Raw genomic sequence first — 19,599 nt, forward strand, 5'->3', positions numbered from 1 at the left:
ATTTCTAGAAACAAACTTCGTGCACTATACCTATATGTGCAATATACTTGTCGTATTAGATAGGAAATCAAAGTAATGGAAAAAATGCTGATTTTCAATTATGTATACCTAGTGCGTTATTATCCTGGTATTACATGTGAATGAGGAAAAGACACTGTACAATATAAATTTTATTTTCCCACATTTCAGATTTGGCCGCAAACGCATTCTGATGAGCATGATGGTAGCGCAGAGCTCGCTGGCTATCCTCGCACTGCTGGTCCGTTCCTTCGTACAATACGTGGTTGTAAGACTAATCATGGGCTTCGTGTCTGTCTCCGTGGTATATGCTGCCTTCGTGCTCTCTGTGGAACTGGTGGGAGGGAAGTGGGTGACGATTGCAGGAGTGTGCAACTTCTTCTGGCTGCCTCTAGCGTATCTCATTGTGACGCTCTTGTCTCTGGTTCTGCCGAACTGGCGGGACCTGCAACTGAGCCTGTCGATTCCCGGATGTCTGTTACTTGCACTATGGTAAGGATTTTTTTGTTTGTCTTTGTATAAAATTATAGTTGCATTGAGAGTTTGTGTTTTTTACTATCGAATGAAGATATTGCTGGAATATTTAATTTGAGCAAAAAAAATAACAAAGTAATGAGTGCATCCTATTAAATTGTTATACATTGTAGTAATTTAATTACTACAAATAAATTAAGTTGTAAATGCTTCCTCATAACATTAAAATATTATTTTTACAGGTTTGTGTTACCAGAATCGCCGAGATGGCTGCTCAGTATGGGAAAGACTCAGGAAGCCAAAGTAATATTGGAGAAAGCTGCCAAGATTAACAAGCGCGAATTCCCCGCTGACATCGATAAACTGCTACTGCTGCATAAACCGGAGGAGACCAGCGAACTACCCAGAGTCGCCATGTTGTTCACGGGAGTTCTGCGCAAGAGGACGATATGTCTCTTCTTATCATGGTTCTGCATGACCATTGCCTACTATGGACTACTGTTGAACATCGGAAACTTCAACCTGGGCAATTTGCATGTCACATCCATGATTTTAGCTGTTGTCGAAATACCAGCGGTAGCGATAAGTATCCCGATTCTCTTGAAGGCTGGAAGGCGGATACCGATTTTCATCAGCATGTTGACCTGTGGACTCGCGTGTGTCGCTAGTGAAATATTCTCGATTGCGCTTAACGATGATTGGATCCAGATCGCCTGTCTGATGATCGGGAAGTTTTCTATCGGCGCCACGAACATGATGATGCCAATATTCACTGTGGAACTTTACCCAACGGTGGTAAGAAACCTCGGCGTGGGTGCCAGTCAGATAGCAGCCGGGCTTGGACTTATATGCATTCCGTACTTATGGAAACTGGTAAGATAATTTAAAAAAATATATAAATGCCGTGGTTAATTTACGAAAATTATATTTAATTAAGAACTTCCTGATGATTAAATTCTGTGAGTTGAAGCAGACATCCTTTTATGCATGAGTCGCATTCACATTTGTCATAAAGGATTTAGCATAAATTATCTTATTAAATACTGCATTAACTGCTTCCTGGATTCAAAAAGTCATATTTTCGTGCGTCTGTAATTTGAACTCTGTTCTTCGTTATTTACAGTCTATATTAAGTAAGCACTTGCCGATGCTGACGATCGCGGCGTTGGCTGCTATTGGTGGAGCCATAATCCTGCTGTTATCTGGCACCAGCAGCCAGCAACAAGAGGAACCTGTGACTGATAAGAAAAAGTAAGTACTGCAGAGGTTGTATACTCACGTTTTAAAATGAATGCTGAAAATGAGCCGAAACATTCGAAAACAACTCGAAAATATTATTTGTTTGAAAAACTCTTGTTATTTTTATGCATTTTTTTTGTCAAAATGTTTCTTTGCATCTGTGAGTATAAATTATTGGTTTGGTACCTGTATGTAATTTGGATTACATTATCTTTTTTCATAAAGGGTTCGTGTAATACTCGCTTGCCCAGGTTGAATGCACCTTTAAACATTAATTAGGCAAAAACCTCATGCTGCTTACAAAAGAACAAGCCTTACAAAATAAAATATCTTAATTTTTATCTTTAATGAGTCCTTTGTAACCCATAAAGTTTTTGAACTCACTAATAAATATATTTAATTTTAGGCGATTTAAAAAACCGGTATCAATCGCATAAAGTATATTCAACTACTTATCTTCCGTAACCAGACAAATCTAAATATTTATGTATTACAATTAGTGTTTAGATATTAAATTGCCAATTATTATTTATATTATGCACTAATCATGCTAATTGTCTTATCGGTGATCAATAATAACGCATGTTAAGTATATGCTGATAAATTAATTTTAAGTGATCGGCGATCGCGTATGAGTTCAATCTCATGCGCAAGGTTCAATCCTTGAACGATTAGATCTCACCTGATGAAACTAGCTTGCTATTGTAGGGCAGTAGCTATATAAATCATAAAACCATATTATACCTATTCTTATTTGTTATTCAACTCAAATGGAGTCGGTTGGGATCTCTCTCCATTCTTTAGCATTTCTGCTGATTGATAGAGAACATTTAATTAAAGCTATATTAAATTAATTTTTAAAAATCATAAAAGGGCAGAATTAACTCGCCACTGAAAATAAAGGTGCCGTGAATGTATCTTAACTATAAATAAAGCAAGGCAGTCACCTGTCGTTAATGTGAGAGTAACCAAGCCCTGTTGCAGGATACAACCAGGTCAAGGTGTGAATAATCCTTCTGTCCCATGCGGTTACGCTGCAATTTCCGTATTACACGTTATTGAAGTACAAGACCTTTGTGCTTTGAACGTACGACTAGCGCCATCTACATCTGTGCGGTCGATTTATATTAACGTTGTGTTTTGTTTCAGGCCCACGTACGACAGCTCGCCGCGTAACGGAACGTTCACAATTACCGACGACAGAGGGCAATAGCAGTGAAATGTTGAAGCAATCTGTGTGTGTAATCGTAACATACTTTGTACAAAGTGCATGAACAGTGAATAGTGAGAATTTTTCGAATTTAATTAACAGTTTTAAGTAGATGAGTATGACTATGAATAACAACATATCATGGAAGGCCTAAAGGTGTCACTTCTGTGAGTAGGTTGTGTGTAAAGTACAGTTGTAAGGAAAAGCAGTATCATATTAACTAGTGCTGTAGATATTTTAATTAAGAATCTAGATTAAGTAAAGAGTCTATTTAAACTAGTAATAATTCTTAACTAATGCAAAGTAGGGCTTGAGCAATATTTTATTAGTATGTATCTAATTAGATTTAATTACTCAATGACTTCCCTAAGATATCAATTAATTAAACGTTGAGTCAATTTAAGAAAATGTTAGCAAATGTGTGGTTACCAAAAAACAAATAAATCATATCAAGATCCAAGTTTACTGAGCTTAAGAAGTTAAAACACGTGAATTGGTTCAATTAATTAGAAGTTGAAAGTCGAATATCATCATACCGGACACCTGACTAGTTAAATAAGCTTAAAACTATTTAATGTCGCTGTTTCGCAATCCTTAATTTATATTTTACTTATTTATAGGCACAACATACATTTTAATACTGCCTACGCAGATGAACTCGCAATATCCCAAATTAGCCAATATGAATGAACTTATTCAATTTATTTGACTTGGCGCCTTAAGTTTATTACATTATATTGTTTTGCAATGTTTAAATGTTTAATGCTTCTATTGAAATTTTAAATGCTAAGAAAAGGTTTTTAATCAAATGTTTTGCTGTCGATGAATTCTTCTTCTCTTTAAGACTTTCTAAGATGTATTATCATTACTATCCATTCCTAACTTTGCTTGTATTCCTAACATTTTCCGAATAAAATACGAAATAACTATTCGCTAACAATCAGGCCCGCCGCTAGCTGTTTGTTCGCCCGCGTGCAAAACTGATTATGCCGCCCTACGACTACATACGTTTTGACAAAAAATATATAAGGGGGGGGAGGGTAGATCCAGGGGGTCCGGACCCTCCCCGCCCATTCATATCCATCTTACTTGTCCAACAGAAAAAAATATGTACATGCACCGCTCTGATTGCAGAAACCCCACCTACTTTTGGATAAATAACTATTGCAATACATAACATACATTACACATAACTTTTTATTTACTTGAAATGTTCAGAGTAACCTAAGCAGTCCTGGGTTAGCCCATAAGCAAACTAAGCAATTGCTTAGGGCATCAATGCAGTGCAATCATTACCCAAGTGGCCCCTATGTATTGAAAGATTGTGATTAACTTAAACTAACGCACTTAAATATCTATAACAATGTTTAAAGTCAGTAAAATATGTTACTTGGTGGGTTTCCCATTGAAAACTTCCAAGGCACATTTCATGTGTAAGGAAGCGCGAGCGGAGCGAGCGCGAAAATTTTTTAGTCTAAGGACACAAAACAAATAAAAACCACTGTTAATTAACAAAGCTAAGTCAAAAAGTAAGATATGCACAGAAGTGAAGTGCAAAAGCCGCGAGCGAAGCGAGCGCGATTTTTTCCTTAGTTTTCATGAAGTAAACATATTATCATAAAAAGCCATAACGGACGTGCGCGAAAAATGTTGTTCGGAATTGAATGCCTCAACAATTAAACAAAGTTAAAATGCGATATCTGACATGGAGCTGCGAGCGCAGCGAGCGCGAATTTTTTTGGGGATGCAAAGGGTAAAACAGTCAAAATTGATAGGAGACGACCAAAGCTAGGGCGGCTTTTTCTGAAATTTTATTGGTTTAATTTTGCCGCCCCCTAAATAGCATTTGCCCCACGCTACGCCACTGGTTGATCTTAAATCGATTTTAAGAATCTTTAATTTTGAAAATGTCCTTTCAACAGATGTACCTAATTGAAACCGGCAGTGTAAGTAATATTCTTAGCGCTATTGCTGTGTTCGGAAATATTGAAATCAAATCATTGGTAAAAATATATTGTATTTTTTAAATATTACGTGATAACTCGCTAGATTTGCCGCCCCCTAGGACGTGCCGCCCGCGTGCTGTGCACGCGCTGCACGCCCGCTTACGGCGGGCCTGCTAACAATATGCAATGACCGAACACAATTACTGTAACTATATAATTTATATGCATGTTACGTTAAAAATGTTATAAATGTAACGGTTTATTTTCGTAAATAATATGAAATCTAATTGCTTAATATAATTGTTGTTACATTATATTTTTTAATATCGCTATTAGAACAATAGGTATTTTTAAATAAGTGATATTTCCGTGTATACATGTTTGACCAGCAACTGAAAGCAATTTTTTCCAGTCAGAACTTCCAAAAAATCAATCAACATTGTAACTGTTAATGTCTGTTTAATGAATCATATCAACTTACGCATTATTGTTTAAATTACAATTAGGGAAGTATGTACCTGTATTTCTTACCAATTAGAATATTTATTGTATAAAGTTTAAGTAATTTACATAATTTAAGAATCTTAGTACATAGACTAGACTACCCCATAGTTTCAAGTTACCTAACACCAAGTTACCATCAGTAGACATAAAGACGTTCTTATTAATGTTTGGCTCATGTACTTATTTGGTAATCAATGTAAAACATTTAATGACTCCATCTGTTTCTATTAAACATGAATCGTTTAAATAAATTAATGACAAATTACACCAATCTGTAATTATTCGAAATAAACTAATAATTTTTAAGATTGCCTGGTATTCGTTCTCAATAAGCTTTCATCGAGTCTAATCGATACGATGTAGTATGTACATAGATTGAACTATCAAAGTGTGGGTTACACAACGCTTGTATGTATGCCAAAAGATCGGCGCGACCGCAATACTGAAGAATTGCCTCTGAGAGTTGCGGTGACCGCGGCTTCATGCATGCGGTCATACAAATCGGCAGGTGGCATGGCCGCGCTGTGGATCGTCGGGACATTGACTCCTTCGTCTAGGGCGGTGGCGGTCCCTTAGTCGCCATTACAAAATGTCGGTAACGGTGACAGGCCTGCGCGGGCGACATGACAAACGTGACCAGCCTCCACATGAGCATACAGCCACAGACACATGAGGGCATTTCAAACACATATTTAACGCTTTGATTATGACTGACACCTCTTTTGTGTAGGATGTACAATTTCACAATGAAATACAAAAGTACCTCGGTGTATGTGTATCTGTGCCTGTGCTTATGTTAAAGCTGATCCGATGAGTAAGTACTTTATAGGTACATGTTGAGCCGCTAAGATCGTATCTTACACTCATTGTATTCAAAACCCCTCAATGGTAAACTTTTGATTTCGTTGAACTCTCAAGGTAAAATTTAAACATCTTGCTAAACCGATGGTTTCAGAAAATTGATATTGCAGCCATTGCTTATCCTTCATAGCGGAGTAGCAAGGGGTCAAAGCTAATTTCCCTGGTCATTCACCCGTTGTACACTAACCTAAATGCATAGCAATTATCCTATATAAATATGACCTCGTACAGGTCCTATTGTGGTGGTAAATAGAATACGTGTCGAATCAGAAAGCCATTGAAAAAGGCGATACAGGACGGATAACGGCGCTGGGCGACATAACCATACCACCGCGTAGACAACTCAGTCACTAGTACTGGGAATGACCAGTGAAATTATGTCAAGCGTTTTAATGTGTAATAGGCATTAGGCATGCACAAAGTTTATGTTTGACTTGAAGAGTTCCATCGAAAGAGCTACATCGATATATTTAGAGCATTTGATTTAAACCCCTTTTAAACTGTAAAAAAATCCATATACAGCCATATAAGGATTCAAATACAGCCTTAGACAAAATTTTGATTCAGAATAATTGACACAGTGATAATGGGAGGAAATTATTTTTTTGTGCTCTTGCTTTCATCGTTGCGTTCACAACCATTTTAACAATAGGGTTTATTTTTCGACAAAAAAGGTAATTCTAAGTGAAATGAAATCGCACATCGCAAACATATTATATAAAGTTAAGTATTTTATAACAATCCAATCATGTGACTGTAATGCCTGTAGTTAGACTTACAATCGGCTAAAGAAAGATTGATCTACTTACAAACATCGTCGGTCATCATAGCATGCTGGTCACACACCTGTAGCACACAACAGTTATCTAATACATGATGTATTTACTTAATATATGCCATTACAAACAGTTTTATACAATATTTTAGGCTAGAAAAGATTTATCCCTACAATGATTGATTGCTGAAAACCAATCTGTAAAAATTGATTGGTAATTCCAAACTTATACCAGTTTATCTATTTTCCACAAAATGAAAATATGCTGTACGTTTTATTACATCTTCACTGCCTTATTACCTACTTCTGGAAACTGCAGTAACCCTTCATAAATTCTTTATTACTCTACGAAAAGCTATAAACACGTTTCCCAAAGCTATGCTATCTCATCTCGCTATATAAAGGCATAGATAAACGTTTCACGACCAGGATATAATTAAGTGTATCACTTTTCTCTCGCGCCTTTCCAGCGTCGGAAAATTAAATGAAGCTTGTAATGTGTACAGTGGCGCGCAGCGGGGAATGAACTATTATGGCCACGGTAACTCTCACTCGGTCGTGTTGTGATGCTGCCGATACACTTTCCTGCGAGTGCGTGACTCGACTACGACGTGCAGACAGTGAAACACACTGATGTAATACACCCCAAATGCATTATCCTGCGACATGCCGGCACATAATATGACTCCACCGTCATCCGTTTTATATGCTTACATTGGGATTTGCACTGGTTACTACCAACGGAACATTTGTTGCTGATCTTTGTCATCGATCGTCGGGAAAATAATGTGATGAATCTGTAATGGGTTAAAACTCGCACAGATTAAGTAATGGAGTACCTGAATATTACCTAAGAGTAAACTGATAAATATATTCTTATCAATTTTTATGAGTCTTATGCTTGACGAACTGTGATCAACATAGCTATTACTTTGCTAGTTTTTAAGCGTAAAAATTGCGCAGTCACATTTAATTCGAGCACAGCAATGTCATTAAACCACTAAACATTAAAAGTAACAATCATGACATTGCCACACCTAACATATCGCATGCTGTGACCATTTAGATTGAATTACAGAAAGCACAATAGCCCACTGAGGACGAAGCCAATCGGGTATCTTAGGTCACTCCCTCGCTTTGTTTTGGTCGATCAATGAACTTTAGAAGGTACATTGTCATCACAATTTTCCTGGCCCTTATTGGCTATAAAGTTAGGGATAGCAGGCGTCGCAGCGTGTACCTATTTATATCAATCGACAAACTTCTTTAGAATTGTCTTTCATTTCATCTCACTCGTCTTCTTGTAGAGATCTTTCCAAGATGGATAGACTAATTAGATAGATACTAATTATTCATTTCAATATTTTTCCAAAATCAAATGGGTGCAAAAACAAGCATACCTAGCATTGTATATAGAAACACATTTGTATTAGTAAAAGCTGACATAATTAGGTATGTAGGCGGTCTAATATGTTACAGACGTCTGCATGACCATTAGTTGCAATTCTTCAAAACTGAATACGGAATACTGATTTTGATTTCATTAAACATGAACTTTAGATTATTTGAGGTCGCGCAAGACATTACAATGTACGTAACTTAAGCAACTGGCCCACAAACCACTCCGACTTTACGTATGCATGTGTGCATTTAGAATTATTTATTCATATATTTAGCTGATCGACATTTAGGTCAGGTGGATATTTGCCAAACCCAGCGCTAAAATTTCTCATAAAATTACAACTGTTTACTTATGCAAACAACCATAAATTATGTTGTTTAATTACTACATACGCCATGCACTCGTAATTTAAAAATAAACTAGGGTAAAGGCGGGATAGATGCCGCAGTGGGATAGATGCCCCATTTTTAAAAAACCTTACTTCCCATGCTCGCGATTAAGAAACAACCGTTTAACTAGAAGCCACAAGCACCCCGCACCTAAATTAGCCACGCGCCATCGAGGGGTGAGGTCGCGTTTCGCTCGTGTGTGAATTCATCTCCGCGGCGAACTTACAGCGAGCGTAAAATTTTTAAAGGTGAGTATTTGCTGTTGTATAACTTTATAAGTAGATATTAATTCCATCAATTTTTTTATTACGTATGTATATTGTTTCATGAAGTATACATTTTGATGTAAATAGTTGCTCTATTGTATTTATTTATTTAAAAAACTACTAGGGCATCTAACCCTGTGAAAAAGGATAGTTGCCCTGATTTTTTACGGTATAGATGCCCCTAGGGGCATCTATCCCTCCATACACCACGTGTACCCTGAATGTGTGTATAAGTGCTTTGAATATATATTTTTTATATTTTTCATGTGTTTATGTATAGGTATTTACACTTTTTATTGATTACGAATGATTTACAGTTCAAACAGTGAAGATGAAGACAATTCACTTAAGAACAAAGTTAAGGAATTGAAAACTAAAGGTTTGCCGGTGAAGAAGCCTAAAAGACATGGGCAGGATGAGCCTAAAGATACAAATAAAAATAACTGCATATAATGCTTTGAAAACTATGAATAAACAAAGTCTAAATCCGACTGGATTCAATGTGTAATGTGTCAGTGCTCGTTACATGAAACCTGTATACTTTTCAGAAAATTTTGCTCTAGATGTAGAAAACTTAAAGCACTGTCCGGTTAAATATTATGATGCTAAGTATATTGTGTTATTTTAGTTTTTAAGAAAGAATGATTTTTATGATTTTGCATGTTGAAACTAAATAATTAATATTTTATAATAAGGGTTTAAAATATAAAATACATTATTTTTGTTGAACAAATACTTTTAGAATTTTATTGTGTTAATTTTAATTAATCTGATAATGAATATAAAAAGATTTAAAAAACTGCAAAATACTTTTCATTTCAAATAAATTAAAGTCAAAAAATATATAAATATTATTAATATAATATACTTAAACAGTATGAAGGGCATCTATCCCGCACCGTAGGCATCTATCCTCGCTAGTATTTTCAAGGTGGGGCAACTATCCATAGGGGTAGGCATCTATCCCCAAAAATTGAGGTCTACAAAAAGCTAAAATCTGCAAAACGTGTAGTATATAGGTCCAAAAAGACAAATCACAAATAAACATAAAGGATTAAACTAGTTACATTCATAGGTGTTATTAATGTAGAACCAATATTTATTAAATTATAAGCATATTTCAAAAAGTGGGGCATCTATCCCGCCTTTACCCTAGAGCAAGTTTAAAAGAAAAAGAAATAAGATCAATATGAACAGTTAGAGGTCTAATGTAATGATGACTGTATCTTGATATGACTGCACCGTGCATGGCGGATACGGTGTAATGTAATATAAATAAATGTAACCTTCAAACAGAGTCTTGAACCACAGACAAACGTAGTTCATACATGTTATTATCCAGATCATTTGTCTCACAGGTTGCTGCTTTGATCTTGCATAACATATTTGGCTGCAATTTTTTTTTTTTTAAACTTTATTTCCTTGTTTAGTTCTAAAATGTTAACAGATTTAAAATACTATGATCTGACATTTGCGCTTTTGAAGTGTGCAAAGTAAAGCATTCGGAGAGATCCAATAACATTCCTAGATAATGAAGGTTCGATATAGGCATGGATTGATGCTTACCTAATACATCCTCTGCCATTCAATAGTTCTAGTGGCACACTTCCAATCCGGTTCGCAAGAACTATAGGGCAGAAACATCCATAGCCGTAGGCGTCCAGAAAGATGACGTAAAATAACAGAATAGCTTCTTTAACATTTAACTGTATCGACAAAAATAAAATAATTTGAATGAAAATAATGTAACATTTCGCGTTATGAATACAAACAATAGAAACAATCGATTTTTAAATAATTAGATCGTTTAGCGGTATCTTCGCGGCCAGCGCAGCCGATTTGTATAGTGGTGCATTTGATTAGGTTCGTGTGTTTCGGGCATGCGTTCACAGTTGGTCACCTTGCAATAAGGTATGGTGGTCGCGTCGGGCGCAGGGCGAGAGTGGGCGACCTCATATAGCTTGCGCGGGAGGCGTTTCCTTTATTTGTTGGTTGTTCGCTGCGTGATAGTGACGTGACTCGCGCAGGACACCGGGACATCATGCGTGCATTGCTGGTGAGTCTCAGTGCCGTGCCCTCACCAAGGGCGGTTACATCATTTACATACCACCAGCTTATAATTTATTTCCCTTTTTTTCCACAAAAATTTTGAAAGTGATTTTATTTTTAAATTTTAATTATTTTGTCAGTGCTTCCGAGTTCTTTCAAGGTGAAATAATTAAAAGTAGTTTTTTGTTGTGATATTGTCATAATTTACTTTCATTATCAATAACTAATAATTAAAATCAAATTTACCTTTTTATTATAATTCAGTAATTAAATACAAGTAGTTTTAATTTTGCTCCAAATAAATTATTTTTACCTTGAAAACAATGATAACAACAACAGCAGCAAAAAACTATATCAAGTTACTATAAATAAGCGCACTTGTACACTTAGATACTGTAAGGACACCGCATTGTGAAAGTGGTTCGCTAAAATATACAAATGACTATATTATCTAACTACTTATATGACTAGGCACAACAAGTTCTTGGTTGCAATCAATGAATAATATACAAGTAAATTAATATCTGTATAGAATTCAGGTCGATCATAGAGGCGGTGCTCGAGGTATCGATTTCGCGGCAACCTTGAGGGCGATCGTGAGGTGACAGAGTACTGCAGCAGCGCCTGTATTGCTCCAGTAACCTTACAACATACCGACATAAGTACCGCCCTTAATAATTCACAAGGCGGAACTAATTGTTTGGTACTAACACATAATTTGGCAAGTTAGTCGTTGTCATGTTAACTGCTGGATTACGTAAAGCACGCGAGCTGGGCACATGGCTCGCGGCGACGTTACCACACTGGCCCACTGCTTCGAACAGGCTCGGCTACTGGATAGATACAGACTTGGATACGCATAACTTGTTCTATTTCAACAGTTATGTTATGGCCGTTCACTGCAAAAACTCGAGTTGAAAACTCATTCGCCGCTCGGTGTTACGCAGTTTGTATCGATAGTAAATCGATATTCCGAAATCGCGAGAACAATTTACGATTCTACGGTAACTAGTAATCCTTGCCCGATGGTGCAGTATGTGTCGGTCATCAATGTCGACTTGTAAAGGCTTGCAATGTTAATTAGTATTTAGTAGACGCAGTGCCGAGACCTAGAAACAAAAGCTCGATTACACACTGATATATGCCGACAGTAATATTTCAATTCGTTCAGGCGTAAGAAAGAAACAACTGTGACTGAAATTAGACACGTTTTCATTCCGAAGACACACGAAATTTTAGGATATGCATAATGAATGAGGTTTTACATCCTGTAGTTCTGTATACATACCTACAAAGTTTACATTATAATTATAGTTATTTACTACCCTTTCCGGTAATTTGGCATTTCCTCAGATAATTTCTTAAATAGTAACTACTTGAGATTTAAAATAAATACCTAAATTATTTACCAATGTATTTTTACTATAAGTTGCGACATACATACATTTTACTCAATTCACAATAATTCCGTTTTAATTTATAAATAAAACCTGCCATTCTCTATAATCGTGCGCAATATCAAGTATAAATATAGATGTGATACCCTTATAAGAAAACTCCCATAATAATAAGCCAGATTTTTCCTTTCTATGGAACAAGATACTGACAGGTTTTGCTCAGCTTTCTCACTTAGCTTCACAATATATGTAGCTATAGTGCAACTCTTATAAATATTAATGAATATCCACTTTTAATTACTTTCCCAATAAACAGTAAAACTACAAGTTTATGTTTATATTATATATAAAATTGTATAGGAACATTTTCATCTTTAGTGCATAAAACAATGTCGCTCGCTCTTTACGAATGCTTAGATCTTTAATCTGGCAATTAATTTAATGAATATTCCGGCAATATATAGCGATTTAAGAGGACGTTTCATATGTAGATATGATACAGTGGAGTACGTCCATGCTAAGTCTGGACAATACTAGGTAATCAAAGAAGAAATCGTACCTTAGTTAACCTTGGTTTTTGTTCCCCTACGTAATACGTGGTCATGGAAGTATTGAGGTAGACAGCACTTACGCGGCGATTTAATTGTCGCCCAACAATGCATGACGGTTACGATGCACCAAGTTATATGATAAACATACATGCGAAGATAATTGGACATTCTCCGCACGAACCAACTCAATAACGTATCGAATACCGGCCGTTTTAAGTGCATTTCAATCAGCTTCTTACAAAAGACTTCAACGCGTTCTAGCACCTGCGTCACCCCATATTATCTGTTACATGCGTTGGAAAAGCGTTTCGAAATGAAGTGTGTGCTTACTTGTAAATATAATAAACTGTTTATTACATGTTATGAGTTCATTATCCGTCAAAATAAATTTCAGTTTCTTAATTAATATCACTTTTGCTTTCATTCTTATAAGTATTTTTATAATAACCCAGCTCATACAAAATGAAACGTTATTAATCTATGCGCTGTGTTTTGAAGTGTCAATTAACATGTTAACATTTCATGACTGGAGCAATTAACATTCAAGACTAATTCATCAAAACCAACAAAATACGAGTAAAAAAAGCATTAAGATTAGTATCAATTTTATGAATTGTGTGAAGCAATCGTGACATTTAATAGATAGTGCAATAATAATTAGGTATTTAGTGTATGGTTCGCCATTCCAACGTAGTCACCTTGACTGGCGGAAGCGTGTGCCTGCGCCGGGCGTCCTTACTACTTTCAGATCAGTCTGCTCACGCCCTAAACATCGTACGTATGAAACAACTATTCATTGAATCTAAACAATCAAAGTTTTTGAATTTTAATGTCTGCTCCTTGAACTTTTCGCAAACGGTGTTTTGAAGTACTGCGCAAGAGTTACTATGAAGATATCATTAGTTAAGCTTTTTAGCTTCAGCATACGTACGGTCGTTGATATTTATCCATATCGGGCAAAAGTTCAACAAGATACACTTTTCAATTAGAAGGAAGGGAGAACCGCGTGAATTGGCTACCCATTACCTTCGATATTGCAACCAATAGTTATCTATCCACATTCCAGACAGCTGTCTAACTAAACCTAAACAAGATTGTCTAGTTTTTCGTAGTAATAAATTTGAGGTGTCACTTGGAATTCTGCTGATCACGCGATTTGAATCACCCGTAATGATACACAGTTTGATAGCCTCACTGTCTAGATCACACGATGCACTCACTTTCGCAACCGTGACGAACAATCGAGAATTTCCTTATTTTCTAAATACACACTCAGAGCGATTTCATAAAAGAAAGAATCGTAGATATGGGTGTACAATTTGTAGCTCATTCATATCGAATGCGAGGTGACAATTGTTGTGAGAACTTTATATCTCCTCTGTAGAACACATGTACCCAGAATATGACACCAATTTAAGTCTGAATTGAAAATTCTATCGCTTTTTTATGTGCTTAAAAGGTTTAGGTATTAACCAAATTAAACCAAACGGAGGATTCACAATTTAAAACATAGAGAGCAATAATGGCGAATACCAAATTGATATGGGAACAAATATAATGACCACCATAAAATGCTTTGATACCCTTAGTTTTGTAACCAGAAATATCTACTGAACACCAGAAAAATAAAGTCTAAAAATGTAATAGTACCAGCTATTTTAGAAGACTTCACTTTAAATTGTATTCGACCACCAAATTTAGTAAATGATCACCAACACTTGACCAAATTAAAATTAATGTATTATTTTTGCCTAAATAAGTCACTGTAATTGCCATAAAATGTAGGCTTATTACCAAATAAAGTATTATGATGCCATATTAAGTTATGTGTCCGGCTTGCAATGCATGCGTGAGTGTCAGTATGACGAGTGACAGGGGAAAATGGAAGAAAATGACATATTGCGCCGACCCCAAGTAAAATTGGCAACAGGGCAGGAGAAAGAAGAAGAAGAATGTGTTTCTCAATACACTCCCTCGAAAACACACTCTTATCGCACTGTTTAGAGGCATGCAATAGACAATTTTCCACCCTAGTGCAGGAAAAGGGTTCCCATAATGTTATAAAATTTATTGTATCAGGCCGAACTTATTTTTTGGAGTCAGTTTACTTAAACAGGATAGCAAGATGTAAAAACTTTGATTATCATTTTATATTAAAACGCTGGTATAATTTTGATGATCATTTACTACTTTTGGTGATCATTTACTACTTTTGGTGATCATTTACTACTTTTGGGATAACAATAATTTATTTGGACTCATTTTGCTTAAATAGGATAGCAGAATTTAAAAACTTTGGTTATAATCTTACTTTAAAATGGTGGTTTAATTTTGGTGATCATTTACTATTTTTGGCTTACGCATGATTTATTTTGGAGTAATTTCACTTAAATAGGATAGTAAAGTGTTAAAACTTTGGTTATAGTTTTACATTAAAATGCGAGTTTCATTTTGGTGATCATTTACTATTTTTGTCTGCTATTTGTTACTATATCTGGTGATCAGTTAAACATAAGCCAATTGATATTAAGGACTTCATCACACACGCCATCTTTTCTGGATATTCATACAATCTTTTTACGAGTTCTCCTACGAACCTCAAGTTATACTTTCGTATATTTGTCGTTAATAAACATAGTTTTGCAATAAAAGAAAATCCGAAATGGGCACGTAAATGAAAATAAAACTTATTACAAATCTTATACATCGATTTCGGAAAGTAGATTGAGTAGGTGCCATTTGCATGTTGCGACAATTCACAACTCAACGAGTTACTAGCTCGATAAACCGAACTGCCTCACTGACAACGTTTCACAATAACGATATAATTGTACATGATTGACTTACATAAATAAAAACTATATTACAACCTGATTTATCAGATAAACGGTGAAAAAACTAGCGAGCCTCTTGCTCCATTCTGCGGCTTCAGAGCGCGCAAAACAATTTTCCTATTATCTCATGCAATGCTGTCATATCGGTGTTGTTTGTGTAACTCGACGTAATAGCTAGGATGTCTACTGTGAAATACAGTGCAATTATATAGCCTCAGGAATTTTTATCCTACCCTGAAATAGATTTACACGGAGTCCTAAGTTTGAGCTGCGCCACCTACATATTGGCATCGAAACCAAAACCAGTCGTCAAATTACCGTCAATCGGTTAAATCGGCAATTTGATGGCTGGTTATCGTTATGGTTAGATGGTGCAACACGCCCTAAATATTCGTGGCTAAGAATAACACTTGCAATCTAATGCTCAGTGAATCAAATGCTATTTCCATAATGCACTCATACCTATGTAAAGCGATGTCCTTGTTCAACATTTACAAATAACCCGCTGCACTCGTAGAAACTATCTTTAGAACACGGCTCAATAAAGATTTAACAAGACATTTGCATCAATTAATTATATCCACCTAAATACCTCGTTGAGTTTACATAAACACTATAATCCGCAGGAAATTGTCCAAATTGCTACAATGCAAATCTTTACCAAGTTACATCAGAATTAAGACCTTCATAGCTTAATAAAGAAATACATTGTATCGACACATGTTAGTCGGTACCTGTACCTACTAGGCTGTTTGCACTACAAAATATTCTGAAAACGTTCTACGCACAAAGTAGGTCCGTTTAGAAACTCTTGCTAAGCTGTCGTAATGTAATCAACTGCGCAGATAGGCATTTGTATAGCTTAACAATAGAATAAGAATAAGGCACGCGATAATATCTACATTAGCTATTACTTAGATGAATGGTATCAAGTGTTACAAGACGCACTGCACTCGTAAACAACGTCCATGTACCTGGAAACTGGAAAGTGGGCCAGTTCACTAGTTGCGTTATACATTCCTGTAGCCAAATTGAGCTTAAACAAAAGTTGGTTAATTAGTCGTTTGCGTAATTGTATGATCCAGGAATAGATGTCTAATTAGGAATTGTCATCATCGTAATTAACGGACCCCATGGAGGGTTCGTTCACAGAGAAAAAACTAGTAACACCTAAGTAAACCTAGAAAGCTCTCACCAAAACTGGTATTAAGATTAAATATTAATGTTTACGTCTCTTCTATTCCAGATATGTATGCTGTGTGTAATCACAGCTTATGCTCAATATAATGACTCCCCTGCTCCGCCGCGGCTGCAGATACCCGGCGCGATACCAGTAGGTGGTCCCCGACAAGGAGGATTCAGACAGGGACGCCTGCAGGCTGCCCCCATCGGAGGAGGGCCAGCCAGAATCAGGCGGCCAGGCTTAGCGAGACCATCGTTCAAGTCTGTTGATGCTTCTCCGCGCCCAAGCCTTCAATCACTCGACGAGCCAGCTAAACCCGTCACTGAAGAACCAGAAGATGAATTGGAAATCAACACGCCAACCGCTTTCTCCCCAAATATATTTTCAACGGCCGAACCCCAAAACGATTACTACGACATAACGACTACTTCCCAACCCAAACCGCCAATTGTTTACAACCCATCCCCATACCCACAGTCGACACCGTCGTCCGTTCGTCAGCCACTTGAACCCATTAAGCCGACACAGTACCGGCCACTGTTGGCTCCCCAAGCTTTCAACCCAGTCAGGAATGAACCACTAAACAAGCCACAACCAGTGAGGCTACAGCCTCTTTCGAGCAGACCTCAAAGGCCTGTATTCAGACCCGAGCCTAAGCCATTCATTGAAGATGACGAGGCACCCATTCAGCCTGTAAGACAATATTCACGACCTCAGGAACCCATTAACAGGGCACCCGCCAAAGCTCCTCAACAAAAGTACACACAGTCGCACCAGAGGGAGAAGAAACCTGTTGCCCAAATTATTCGTAAGTACAGAGATGAAAATGAAGACGGCAGCATCACGTGGGGATTCGAGAACGACGATGGATCGTTCAAGGAAGAAACCATCGGTGTGGACTGCATCACACGAGGCAAATATGGATACGTTGACCCCGATGGTCTGAAACGTGAATACAATTACGAAACTGGAATTCCTTGCGACAAAGCCAAGGAAGAGCAAGACGAGAAAGGTTTCGTAGACTATCAGGAAAATAAGGCTGTCTTACCTAATGGAATTACGATAGATCTCGCCGCGATGGGCAAAAAATCTAAGAGGCCATTCAGATCACCTGTAAATCATTAGGATTTAAGTATACATAATATATTTATTTTAGGAAAAATTTAAATATAAGGACATTTTAAGTTGTCTCGTCATGTAAGTGTTATCATCAACATAACATTTGGTCGACTTCAAGTGGTTTTACTTGTGCCTAAAAATAAATGAGAGATGGAAATAAATGTGAATACTTTGTAAAATAATGTTTTTATTTCAAAATAGTACCTGTTAGGTATTTATTCTGGTAAAGAGTAAAGGTACAGTAGGACTAATTGGTTAACACATTTGTGTCCAAATTTTTTTTCATTATTTAATCAATAGGTAAATTAATTTGCCAATTCAAACACTAAAAGATTTGTATACAAGGACAAATTTTATTTAGTTCAAATAACCTTACTGATTAACTTACAAATAAACAAGGTACAAATTAATAGGGACGATTATTCATGTAAGGTTGAGGCCTTCTCATAGGCGGTGGCATTCTGTTTGGTGGAGTTATAGATATATCCAAATAATTCCCAATCTGGAACTTGACCTGACCTAATGTTTTATTATCATCTCCACCTCTCTGCCCTGAGCAAGTTACTCCAATCTCTCTCATGCGATATGTTGGTGATCTCATATCTGGATACACTATCGCAAAGTCAAAATAGGTTCCTTTACGCCTTGTCTCTGGGTTTACTTCCTTAACTAGGCCCGTAAGTTCACGTAGAGTTGCGTCCATCCATGTGTAAATCTGAAGTTCATTTTGAGGAACATTTCCTCTAGCGTAGTCTCCGGGTGAATTGTGACGTCCAGTTGAGCAAAACACACGAAGTAACAGTGGGCATGTCTGAAAAAGAATTGTATACAAAATATAAACAAGAATTCATCTTCCAAGCCTGACTAACTTAAAAGAAACATTGATACAAGAATGAGTTAGCTATCAAGGAACATATATTAACTGTTCTAACATTGCCGAAATGTTATTTTATTTATATTATTGCGTTATTTGTTTCTTACCTTCTCCCTATCGACCGGTTTCTCTGCGGGCTTAACCTCTTCAACTATCATGGACTCTAGTCCTGCCATTTTCATAATAAGTTATAATAGTCAATTCAAATTGTTGAGTATTTTATTTGGTCAAATATTTTGCAACAATAATATACAGAGATCGAAGCCAGAAATTGCAAGAATTAAACTCCTATTTTATTTGACAAGTAAACATGTTTTATTTGTCTATGAATATAATGGAAGCTACTGCCACAGATAATCACAGCCAAAGAGTAAAATAATACTATGGAAAAAGAGAGCCCTCTCGCGCAGTTTTTATGCAAGCAACTTTGAAGCGCCATCTGACCTGGAGTTTGCGACCAGAAGTATATGACGTGTGCTATACATACGTATACGTACCTATATATATT

General features: G+C 36.5%; 3 protein-coding genes across 6 annotated transcripts in view; 2 read left to right on the forward strand and 1 right to left on the reverse strand.

Moving 5' to 3' along the window:
* LOC124633812 (organic cation transporter protein-like) overlaps nucleotides 1-5,697 on the forward strand; it is a 49,905-nt gene extending 44,208 nt beyond the window's left edge. For 2 of the 3 annotated variants that reach the window (XM_047169160.1, XM_047169162.1), the window contains exons 4-8: nucleotides 190-510; nucleotides 735-1,365; nucleotides 1,616-1,743; nucleotides 2,881-3,881; nucleotides 5,098-5,697. In XM_047169160.1, coding sequence (XP_047025116.1) covers nucleotides 190-510; nucleotides 735-1,365; nucleotides 1,616-1,743; nucleotides 2,881-2,944 — 1,144 coding nt within the window. In that variant the 3' untranslated portion in view covers nucleotides 2,945-3,881; nucleotides 5,098-5,697. Of the gene's footprint in view, nucleotides 1-189; nucleotides 511-734; nucleotides 1,366-1,615; nucleotides 1,744-2,880; nucleotides 3,882-5,059 lie in introns of all 3 variants that reach the window. The other variant, XM_047169161.1, reaches the window with a different exon arrangement.
* Nucleotides 5,698-11,014: 5,317 nt separating this feature from the next.
* On the forward strand, nucleotides 11,015-18,396 carry LOC124633920 (extensin). 2 transcript variants are annotated; one of them, XM_047169292.1, is made up of 2 exons: nucleotides 11,015-11,140; nucleotides 17,162-18,396. In XM_047169292.1, exons 1-2 carry the CDS (start codon nucleotides 11,126-11,128, stop codon nucleotides 18,221-18,223), a joined length of 1,077 nt encoding a protein of 358 aa, XP_047025248.1. In that variant the 5' UTR covers nucleotides 11,015-11,125; the 3' UTR covers nucleotides 18,224-18,396. The 2 variants fall into 2 exon arrangements, with proteins under 2 accessions (XP_047025248.1, XP_047025247.1); XM_047169291.1 differs by lacking the exon at nucleotides 11,015-11,140 and adding an exon at nucleotides 13,554-13,855.
* LOC124633921 (histone deacetylase complex subunit SAP18) lies at nucleotides 18,388-19,457 on the reverse strand. Its single transcript, XM_047169294.1, has 2 exons — nucleotides 19,199-19,457; nucleotides 18,388-19,028 (listed from the first exon to the last, which is right to left on the reverse strand). Exons 1-2 carry the CDS (start codon nucleotides 19,271-19,273, stop codon nucleotides 18,624-18,626), a joined length of 480 nt encoding a protein of 159 aa, XP_047025250.1. The 5' UTR covers nucleotides 19,274-19,457; the 3' UTR covers nucleotides 18,388-18,623.
* Between the last annotated feature and the right edge of the window lie 142 nt (nucleotides 19,458-19,599).

The sequence above is a fragment of the Helicoverpa zea genome, chromosome 10 (assembly GCF_022581195.2).
Source record: "Helicoverpa zea isolate HzStark_Cry1AcR chromosome 10, ilHelZeax1.1, whole genome shotgun sequence".
Taxonomy (NCBI): domain Eukaryota; kingdom Metazoa; phylum Arthropoda; class Insecta; order Lepidoptera; family Noctuidae; genus Helicoverpa; species Helicoverpa zea.